General features: G+C 46.1%; 1 protein-coding gene across 1 annotated transcript in view; it reads left to right on the top strand.

Annotated features, from left to right (window-relative positions):
* Positions 1 to 9,065, top strand: part of LOC103809987 (hemicentin-1-like) — a gene marked incomplete at both ends in the record, with an annotated part of 78,531 nt that extends 69,466 nt beyond the window's left edge. The window contains 8 exon segments of the mRNA XM_009082867.1: positions 866 to 1,039; positions 1,926 to 2,039; positions 3,322 to 3,455; positions 5,060 to 5,210; positions 5,919 to 6,122; positions 7,226 to 7,339; positions 8,399 to 8,586; positions 8,969 to 9,065. Of these exon segments, the coding sequence (XP_009081115.1) occupies positions 866 to 1,039; positions 1,926 to 2,039; positions 3,322 to 3,455; positions 5,060 to 5,210; positions 5,919 to 6,122; positions 7,226 to 7,339; positions 8,399 to 8,586; positions 8,969 to 9,065 (1,176 nt within the window).
* Between the last annotated feature and the right edge of the window lie 2,145 nt (positions 9,066 to 11,210).

The following is an 11,210-nucleotide window of genomic DNA, read 5'->3' as shown; positions in this document are numbered from 1 at the left end:
CCCCCACTCCACACACTGAGCATGATTCCCATGGTGTGGAATATCCCTTGGTCAGGTTGGTCACCTGTCCCAGCTGTGTCTCCTCCCAGTCTCCATCACCCCCAACTCCCTTGCCATGTGGCAGTGTGGGAAGCAGCAAAGGCCTTGGCTCTGGGTGAGCTCTGCTCAGCAACAGCAAACACAGCTCTGCATTATCACCCTGTGCCCTGCACACATCGAAGACATAGCCCCACACTAGCCACTGGGAAGAGAATTAACACTGCCCCAGCCCAAAGCAGCACACTGAGTAACTGGTGGTGCTTCAATAGAGGCAGCACTGCTGTGCTTTAGACAACACAGAGCTGGAAAATGCAGAACCAGAACAGGACATTGTCCATATGGAATGGGCAGGACAGCTCATTGGCTTATTGTGATTCAAGAAAGGAGCATCTGAAGAGCATTTCAGATTGTGATCTCTTCCGAAAAGCTGAAACCATCTGCAGTTCTCACTTTGTTTTTTTTTTTCCATGAGGGTTATTGCATAACCAAGTGCAAACAATGGCGAGTTTGTTTTCCACAGCCTTGTTTCCTAGGCTCATCCCTCCTTCCAGGATCATGCAGCAGCAGCTCTGCCAGCTGCTGCACAAGGAGTGGATTCCTGGTGGCCTGTGTTTGACAAAGGCATGGGGACTCCACTGATTTGGGATGACTTCAGGACAAAGCATAAAGCCAGCTGAATATTGTCTGGTTTGGGTTTTGGGGCTCCTTTTAGGAATGCCTCCCAGCTAGTTAAGGCTGCAGCCAGATTTCTGGGCTGAACAGGGACCAGAAAATTGGCTTTTCAGAGAGAGGTCCTTCCTGTGGTAAATGATTTTGTTGTTCCTAGTGGCTCCAAGCATCGTGGGTGCAGACAGCCATGGGAATGCAGAAGATGTCACTGTTATCCTCAACAGCCCAACCTCACTGGTCTGTGAGGCTTACTCATACCCTCCAGCTACCATCACCTGGCTGAAGGATGGGAATCCCTTGGAATCAAACAGAAACATTCGCATTTTGCCAGGTAAATGTTTCGTGGTTATTGAGAAATAGCATAGCATGTTCTTGTGTTGTTTAGTTTTGTGTTAGAGGTTTTGGATATATTTCTGTTAAATGCAATCCACTGGCACAGGGTGCCCAGAGCAGCTGTGGCTGCTCCATCCCTGGGAGTGTTCCAGGCCAGGTTGGATGGGGTTGGAGCAGCCTGGGCTGGGGGGAGGTGTCCCTGCCCAGGGCAGGGGTGAGATGAGGTGGAAAACTGGAACAAGCTTCAGTGGTAACACTGGAGTAATACAGATAAACAAGTGCTTTAGCCTTGTTAACTGCAAGTGTTCAGAGAAAGAATGAGCCCCATCTAAATATCTTCGAGAAATTTCTTGTACAGAACTATGTTGACACATTGTCCAAGAATCTGTAAGGAACAGGAGTTGAGATCCACAACACTCCCACAAATTACAGTATCCACTGTGTAAGCAGTCAGGTTTTCCTGCTCATCTAAGCACAGAATTTGGACAAAAGGGTGATGAGGAAATGCTGAGGGAGTTGGGGCTGTTCAGCCTTGAGAAGAGACAACTGAGAGAGGGACCTCAGTAATGTGTTCAGGTTCATGAACAGGAGGTGCCAAGAGGATGATCAGACTCTGCTCAGTGGGGAAACCAATCAAACAAGAGGGAACAGCAAAAACTCACACCCAGGAAGTTTCATCTGAACACTGAAGTTTCCTGTGCAGTCCCTGAGCACTGAGCAGATTGCCCAGAGAGGTTGTGGATCCCTCACTGGAGAATCCTCAAGAACCACCTGGACACAACCTGAGCCATGAGCTCTGGGATGACCAGATGAGCCACTGTGATCCCTTCCAACCTGATTCTGGGATTCTGTAGATGCTATTGTAGATTTCTGTCTCTTGGCAGGTGGGAGAACTCTGCAGATCCTGAATGCCCAGGAGGACAATGCTGGCAGATACACCTGTATAGCCACAAATGAGGCTGGAGAAACTTTGAAGCACTATGAAGTGAAAGTCTACAGTATGGAAATGCTTCCTTTTTTTTTTTTTAATTCTTTTTTGTTTTTCCTGTTCTTCCATTTCCTCCCATTGCAGTGTTACCTGTCCTGGTGAATACAGGGGTTTCTGTTATTATTTAGCAAACATCAGCATTAGCTCGTGGCATTGCTGGAGGAGACACACTAGAGAAGTTTGGTGCTGCATCCTTTGCAGTGCTGCTGTTGGGCTAAAAATCTTTGTAGTACCCAGGGGAGGAATGTTTAAGAATATTGGACTTCAGTTTCTTCTGAAATGCTCTTTTGGTACTGGTTTTCAAATCCCAGTGCAGCTCAATGGGAGATGTGAACAGAATCTCCTGAGTACAGGAACTCTTTTAGAAACACAGGAGGGAAGGGACTTGTTTCCCCTAGTGGGAAATTTTCTTGAGTAAGGTGAAAGAGCAGGATACTATTTCTGTCATTCCATAAAATTCCATCTGCACTAAAGCTTTCCCATTCCAAGCTTCCTGTCAGCACATTGTCTTTGAGCATCTGTGCCTCACACTCAGGTTTAATGGTCAAACTCTTCATTATGGGTTCAGTCAAGCAGGATTCTGAACCTTTTTTTTTTTCTGTCCTATGAATTGGAGTTGATTTGCTCCCTTACAGTAACCATACAGTTATTTTAATTACCCCAAGTCCCTAACAAGGCCCAGTTGGATTTGGAATAATGAGAAGATGACAAAAGAGTTCATTATTGAAGCATGGCTGTGTAGCAGCCTAAAGCCTCCCACCCACAAGTGCCATTGCAGCTGTCAGTTATTAGGGGACTGAAAGCATTAGGGAGAATTTAAAGTTTCCCATTGAAGAAAAAGAGTGGAAAATGCTTTGAAAGCATTTAAAATACATTATGGGACCAACCTTGGGGGTTAGCTGAAGAGTTTTGAAATGTTCTGTTTTCCTTCTGGTGGAAAAGGAAACAAGATTTTGCAATACTGGGATTTCAGTGGAGTGGAAATGTTGAGTTTTGACCAGCTACTCTGAGTGTGGACTTCAGTTCAGTCATGTTCCTGGGAACCTTAGTTTCCATTAATTTCCATTTAATTACTACAATACCCTGAACTTTATAGAATTCAAGGCAGGCAAGTGATAATGGAGTGTGTTAGCTAGGTCAGACTGTAGTCAGGTTTGTTTAAGAGTGTTGAACACAGTTTTATGTATTTTTATATATAAAAAATATACCACAAATGGAATTTTGAGATGCTGCACCAGACAGTAATTGCTCCTTCTTCTTTCCCCCCAACCCCTGGCTTTGTTACCTTGCAGTTCCCCCCACCATTGCCAGAGGGGATGTCTCAGGGACTGGTCTCTCCCCTAAGGAAGTGAAGATCAAACTGACCCGTGAGTGTGAAGCTCATGCCATTCCGGCTGCTGCCATCAGCTGGTTCAAGGATGGACAGGCCAGTGACAACCTTAATTCCTTCCCCCGTGGGGTGGTTGTGCAGACACAGCTGTGTGTTCCTGTCACTGTAGGGTAGCAGGCTGACTGGCACTGCTGGCAAGGGTCACCTTCCACCCTCCTGCTGTCAGCATCCCCCCTCACACACCATGAGGTGTTTGCCAAACCTCTGCACATCAGCCCCCTTTTCTGTGAGTGCTGTCAGTACCCCTGACACACCAGTGCTGGAGGTTCCAGAACTTGCCAGTGGCCTGTGCTTTGAAGGGGGAGGGCCCTGCCTGGCAGGAGCATCCTGTGGTGTGACCACAAGTCCTTTGGCTGTCGTGTAAAATCCTCAAAGACCTTGTTACAGATGGCTCCCTCAAGTGCTGCCCTTGCAGAAGTTGCAGAGAGCCTCCCACTTGGCCCTGGCAGAGCTCACAAAGCCACAGGAGCATCTGCTCCATGTGGGGGGTGAAGTGTGATTCCTGCCACACAGCAGCACTGGCAAGGGCCTGCTGAAATCCATAATAAATCAAAACGAAATGGTGCAACTCCTCTGTCAGAGAGGAGAGTGGAATCTCCTGCTTTAGCTCTTCTGGGTAGGACACTCATGGACCAGCATGTGTCCACAGCCTGGAGTGACAGGGAGACTGTGTATACACCCTCTGGCTGTTTTCAGCAGATGCTGTAATTCTGGGATCTCCTGGGAGTGCTGATTGTATTGCCAAAGAAAAAGGGTGTGGGGGGAGTGGAGAGGTCCCCAGACAGAGTGGCTGTACACAGCTGGCTCAGCAGCTGCTGCTCCTTGGGCTGCCCTAAGCAAGTGACTTTCACTCACATCCATGGCCTGAGTTCATTGTCCCCTGCAGGGTGGGAGTTCAGTGCTGACTCCCCAGTCACAGAACCATGGAATCACAGGGTGGTTTGGGTTGGAAGGGATCTGAAAGACCATCCAGTTCCACCCCTCTGCCAGCAGGGACATCTTCCACTAGGCTGCTGATCTAGATAACACACCTGATGTGTTCCATTTTCACTACTGAGACACAGGTTGTGTTAGTGTAGTCTCTGCTCTCACATGGATGTACACTCTGGGACGGTGACATCTACTCCTGTGTCTCTCTGCGTTGCTGCTGTGTCCATTTCATACTCACACCGTGTCCTTGCTAGGCAGCAGGTCCAGTGGGTGTGTGGCTGTAGGGTTGAGTTAGATCCAGTTGTTCACCTCACAGAAAACTGGTGGTTTTCCATGTGTTGGAACCTGCTCTGGTGGGAGCTGTCCCTGCCCAGGGCAGGGGTTGGGGCTGGATGCTCTGTAAGGTCCATTCCAACCCCTCAACATCCTATGATGCTGAGATTGATTCCAATGTCACTAGAGCCCTTGACTGATGGGGATGGCCTTGCTCCTCTCAGCAGCATCCTGCAGCTGGGGCTGGGAGTGGTGGGAGATGACATCCTGGAGGAGACCAGCCACCATGCTCAGGAGCTTCTGAGAACCATGAAAAAAAGAGTATTGCCTCCAGGAACTTGGAGCCTGATCAGGTTCACTTGTATTGCTTCCATAAATGTGGCTATTTCTAGAATGAGTTCTGCTGATATTAATTTTCATATAAAATTGTGTTACAGCCATTTAAAGCAGACAATCATGTCCTGATCCAAGCTGGTGGCCGTGCTCTGCACATTAAGGAGGCTCAAGTGTCAGACACTGGTCGTTACACTTGTTTGGCATCCAACATTGCTGGAGAGGATGAGCTGGAGTTTGATGTAAATATACAAGGTAAAAAAACCCATAAAATTCTTCTGCTAGGCTCCTTTTCTAATATTCTGGGATGCTGGAATTTATAGGTTTACATCTTTTACACCTTTTTTGTCTAATCCAATGCTTTTGTGTTGTGTGATTTTTAGTTGATGTGTCTTTTGCTCATCTTTTAAGTGTTTGGTTTTTCTTTCATATGTTGTGACATGCAGTGTTTGTGAAGTCAGTGGAATAGCACAGCAGCTCTGATCTCCCTCCAGATTACATGCAAAGGTTTTTATTTAACTCAGACATGATGTTTTATTTCTCTGTATTGAGCAGTAGGTAGAGTCTCCAGGCATCACATCCCTTGGCCTACACACTGTGTATAAATACAAGGAAACAATCCTGAGTAGTTTCTGAAAACTTAGACAAAATGAGAAGTGAAGTGAAACCAGATACCTTATTATTTAAGGGTTGTTGTTGCTGAACACCCTCTGTGCTTGTCATCAGCTCTTGTTACGCTGTTATTTATTAACCTTCAGAAAATACCCAGTAGATTGCTCAACTGTTCATTCTGATGGAAAGAACTAGAATTTTCCTGGGGATTCTCAACTGGGGGGGAGAGGCTAATTTTTAACACAATTTTTATTGCTGCTATTTAGCATTGCAGTATCTTTTCACTTCTTGACTTTAGAACTAGCTATTCCTGCTACAGAATGCTAACGTTTTCCCTCTCCTTTGTTGTAGTTCCTCCCAGTTTCCAAAAGCCTTACAGAGATTGGGAAGCTGGGAACACAGTGGATGCAGGAAGAGGTGGAGAAAGTAAAGATGTGATTGTCAACAATCCCCTGTCCCTGTACTGTGAGACCAATGCTGTTCCTCCTCCTGTGCTTACGTGGTACAAGGATGGTTATCCCCTGAGCTCCAGTGACAGGGTGCTCATCCTGCCAGGTGAGTGACCACTCTGACCTTAAGCTGTGGTGTTAGTGCTGCTATTTATACAGTAGTAGCACAGTTTTCCCTCTCAGGATGCTGCTTTAATGTTCCTTCCAGACTTTGTTGGCTGGAAATGTTGGTCTCCAGTCCTTGGCCATCAGCTGTTTCATTTAAGAAGTAGTCCCTAAAATGTAGTGAATGGACCATTTGATGTAGAATCACCAAATCACAGAGTAGTTTGGGTTGGAAGGAACCTTAAAGACTATCTGCTTCCAGCAGCTCCCCTGCCCTGGGCAGGGCTACCTTCCACTAGACCAGGTTGCTCCAAGCCTCATCCAATTTGTCCTGGAACACTTCCATGTGTTGAAAAATACAGTACAATGATGATGATACCTTCTCTCTGATGTATTTCGTTATTAAATTCACTTTGACTTAATGATAATTGGAGTAGAAAAGGTTCTTGACCAAGGAGTGAGTCTGTTTCCAGCAGAAAAATGCCCATGAGTTCCTACCTAACCTCCTGTGGTGGTCACGGGGGCCGTGCTGTGCAGGCATGTTTTGGGCTGGTGGGTATGAAGGGCAGTGGGAAGGGTGATGCCTTCTTGTCTGTCTTGCTCATCTGTTGGGAGAGCAATAATAAACCTCTCCAAAAATGTATTCCTAGGATGTCTTCTCTTCCTGAAGCTACTTATGTGGCTTTGCTTTCATTTGGAGAGAGTGAGAAGCACCTCTAAGCTTCAGAAATAAATATTTTTGTGTTGGAACAAAATACTCTGTGTTTATGTTGCCTTCTGCCTGTTAGTTCTCTGCCATCTCACTGAGGGATATTTCAGTTCTGGATGGGAGAATAATGCCTTGGCTGCATCTTGCTGCACAATGGTGTTCCTTTATGTGGAATTAATGACTCTTTTCTACATTTCACTATGAACATGGCTGAATTCCAAGTATCTGCCGGTACAGAAAAAGCAGCTTGGGAATAAAAGCCTTTCGTTCCCTTTAATTCAGACCAAATGCTGACCATTGATAAATTTGCTTGCTCAGGTCTCTGGTGCCACGTGGTGTGAGAGGATGGGGAGTGTGTGGTGCTGCCCTGCCATGCTGGCTGTGCTGTGTTGCAGGAGGCAGAGTGCTGCAGATCGCCCGGGCGCAGGCGGAGGACGCCGGGACGTACACGTGTGTGGCAGTCAATGAGGCTGGGCAGGATTCCATCCAGTACCATGTCTGCGTGCTCTGTGAGCCTTCTGCTTCCCTTGCTCCTTTCTGTGACAAAAAAAAGGCTTCTGTGCAAACTGATGGAATGTTATAGTCCAGGTTTCCTTAATGGCTGCAAATTCTGCATATTTGTAAGCTTTGAAATGGGTGCTAGGGTTTGGGAGGAGAGGTCTACGTGCACTTTGGTATGTGCAGTATTGTGTGCTGTTTGGGGCACCACAGTGTAAGGAAGATGTTAGTTATTGCAGAGTGTCCAAAGGAGGCAACAAAGATGGTGATGAGCCTTGAGGGGAAGCCACGTGAGCAGCAGCTGAGGGTAATTGGTCTGTTCAGCCCAGGGGAGACCTCATGGCTCCATACAACTCCCTCCTGAGGGGCAGTGCAGGGACAGATCTGACCTCTGCTCCCTGGGACAGGGTCAGGACCTGAGGGAATGGCCTGAAGTTGTGTCAGTGAAGGGTTGGGTTGGATAGCAGGACAAGGTTCTTCCCCCAGAGCTGTTTGGGCACCTGTCTTAGGAACTGCAGTGACAGGGCAAGGATACACATTGAAAGAGGAGGAATTTAAGCTAGATATTAGGAAAAGGTTTTTCCCTGTTGTGGTGGTGAGACCCTGTCCCAGGGTGCCCAGGGAGGCTGTGGCTGCCCCAACCCTGGCAGTGTTCACAGCCAGGTTGGATGAGCCTTGAGCAACCTGCTCTGCTGGGAGGTGTCCCTGCCCAGGGCAGGGGGCACAGCCCACAGCTCCTTCAGCTCCTGCAGGTGCTCTGAGGTCTCCACACAACCTTCTCTTCTCCAGCTGAACAGCCCCAACTCCCTCAGCCTGTGCTCACAGGGAGATGCTCCAATGCTATCAGCAACTTCGTGGCCTCCTTTGCACTTGCTCCAACAGTTCCATGTCCTTCTCACATTGAGGACCCCAGAGCTGTGTGCAGCACTCCAGGTGGAGTCTCACCAGAGCAGAGGATTTTAGTATTTTTCATGGGATTCAATGAAGATTTCACTACTTTATTCTGTAGACCCAACCTAATTTAGACAGGACCCCTGAGAGGAGCTGAGTGACCGTGTCCCTCCCTGCAGTGCCGCCGTCCATCAGCGGCGCCGAGCGCGACCTGCCCGAGGAGGTGACCGTGCTGCTGGGACAGGTCTCAGCCATGGACTGTGTGGCAAGTGGGAACCCTTCCCCTGGCATCACCTGGCACAAGGATGGACAGCTCCTGGCAGAAGATGACAAACACACCTTTTTGTCGAACGGAAGGAGGTTACAGGTAGTTTGCAGTGACAAACTGATTTTTAGCATCCCAAACTCGAACTGCCTGTAAAAACAGTTTAGTTTTTGCTAAGCATGTAGTTTTCTCTTGTCCTTCCTGCAAGGTGCTGCAAACCTGAGGTTTTGTCCCTTGTTCCTGTCCCTTAGCTGCTGCTTCTCACCCCTGTGTGGTTCCCTAAGACTCAGCTGTTTGTGGGGTGATGCTGTGAGCCACATCTGGGAAATCACTTGGTTTGAAATGGTGTGTGGAGAAAAGAGTGGATTCTGAGGAACTCCTCATCCATGATGGAAATTGGATGAAACTAGTAAAACAATTACAGATCCACTTGATTCTTTGACAGCTCCACAACTATTTTCTCTCTTTTTTTTTTTCCCCTTAGATACTGAATTCCCAAATAACAGACACTGGCAGGTATGTCTGCATTGCAGAAAACACAGTTGGAAGTGCCAAGAAGTATTTTAACCTAAATGTTCATGGTAAGTACAATAATTCATAATTTTCTGTCTTCTTTCAAATGCTAATTTAACATGGATGTGTTACTTTTCAGCAGAATGCTTAGCACACACTTGGCTTTATGCATCTAAGGCATTTAGTGGGTGTAGTTCTGTTCTGTCTTTGGTTTTGTTGTGGACTCAGAACAGGATTAAAATTGTGGCCTTCAGTGTCACAAGTCTAAAACAGAGTCAAGAAGTTAAGACCTTTTCCATCAGTCTCTCCACCACCTTCCCTCCCTTCCTTCTGACAGTTTCAGAAAATCAAACCTTCTCTAATTAGCATTTCAGAGTGAACCTAAACTTCCCCTTTTACTGACACATTGCTCTGCATGATTCCATGCTTAAACCTGCCAAGAAAAGCTGCATCTTGATGGGTTTCACAGTGTGATTTAGAGACTTCTGTCCCTCCTTCTGCACAGGTTTGGTGTTGTTTGTTACCTCCCTGTCAGCTGGGTCATCTTCCTAGAACAGTCTAGATTGGAAACAAGTGTTGTCCTCTCTCACTGAAATACACTGTCAGCATCCCAGGAATCTGATGCTTCAGGCTGTTCCATACAGAATAAACACAGTTGTTCTCATTCATGGCTGCTGCAATTTAGAATGATAGAATTGAGGGGTTGGAATGGACCTTACAGATCATCTAGTCTGAGGTCTCCACACGTTTACATACTAAACAGGACAAATGTATAGGACTTCTTTTCCTACTCGATAATGCAATTAGCCAAAAATAGTATTGTCATGGGAAGTGTTTACCCTGGAGTTATTCTCTGGGAAGTTATTTCCTCACAGTGGAGTCTGTCCAGATTTCCTGATCTGTGAGGGGTTTTTCAAATCAAAATATTTCACTTTGCTTGACATGTTGTGTTTCAGTTTAAACTTGTCTTGAAAATATGTGTTTATAATGACTATAGCCTAATACTATTCTCTGAAAAGAAATATTTGCTTCAATTCTAACTCAACAGTGTTACCAATTTAGGTCTATTATTATTTGAAAAATTAGAGTATAGCTGTTCAGGAAAGGACCACACACGGTGAGGCACTGAGGAAAATGCATTATCACTAAATTATCTTCGAAATCATTGAAAATAAGCACTCAGTTTTCAAACCTCAACCTCTAACCTTTCACATCCATGGTACTAAAAATGAGCCTTCTCTGTATCTGTCTGCACATCCAAACACATTGGCATATGCAGATTACCTGTGCTGCATTTGTGGGTGCTTTTTGCTGCAGAAATTGAAATCTCTCAGTTCCATAGCTGCAGCAGAACTCATGGAACACCAGCAGAGTTCTGGCCCTGTATGTTGCATTGCCCACTGCCAATAACCACATCTGTGGGAAAGAAACTGTAAAAGTAAATAAATAGAAATAGCTATTCAATGTCATCAGATCAGAATTCTCTGCTTTGCTAGTGAATGATTCTATGCTCTTTTATCAGGGAAAAATCCTTTGGTTATTCCAGCCTTAAAAATATGGACCCAATTCCCCCATTGACATGGACTCCCTTGTTCCTGCAGTGCCCAGAGGAGCAATAAACTTGCCTTAATGAGTGGTTTGTGTCACTCAAGTGACAGCAAGCAGCTGGAATATTGCAGGTGGAGATGGGCCAAAATACTTCAGTGTTTCTGTCTTTGAAGAAGAGGATTCCATGTGTTCTTTGGAATGAGTTTTCCACCCAGTAGAGCCAAGAACATGCTTTTGCTTTCCTCCTAAGTGTTTTATATATCCCCACTGCAGAAACATGGCAACTAAAACTTGGGGGGTTATTACACAGAAGGGATTTACAGCTATTTCATTTTGAATCATTCTTGTAGGAAAGGTCATATGTCAAAATATTCTTGATTTTAAAAGTACTGGGACTTGTAAGCTTAAAAATGCACTCCTGGGAGCAACGCTTGGGTGGCAGGGGGTCACACTTCTTGGCTCTCTGTTAAACAACAGGTTTGTCTGGCTAGCAGGACAGCTCTGAATGGGATCAGGAGGAATCACCTTGGCTTCTCTACTGTGAGGAAATAGACTATTTCAGAAAGAACAGGAGCAATGCAAAGTCAGGAAGAATCATATCATAGAATCAGCTGGGTTGGAAAAGATCTCCTGCATCATAAACACCTCCAGGGATGGGGAATCCA

Source organism: Acanthisitta chloris, unplaced genomic scaffold, assembly GCF_000695815.1.
Source record: "Acanthisitta chloris isolate BGI_N310 unplaced genomic scaffold, ASM69581v1 scaffold18500, whole genome shotgun sequence".
NCBI lineage: Eukaryota > Metazoa > Chordata > Aves > Passeriformes > Acanthisittidae > Acanthisitta > Acanthisitta chloris.
Note: the sequence above shows the minus strand (reverse complement) of the source record. Positions and strands in the feature narration are given on the sequence as shown.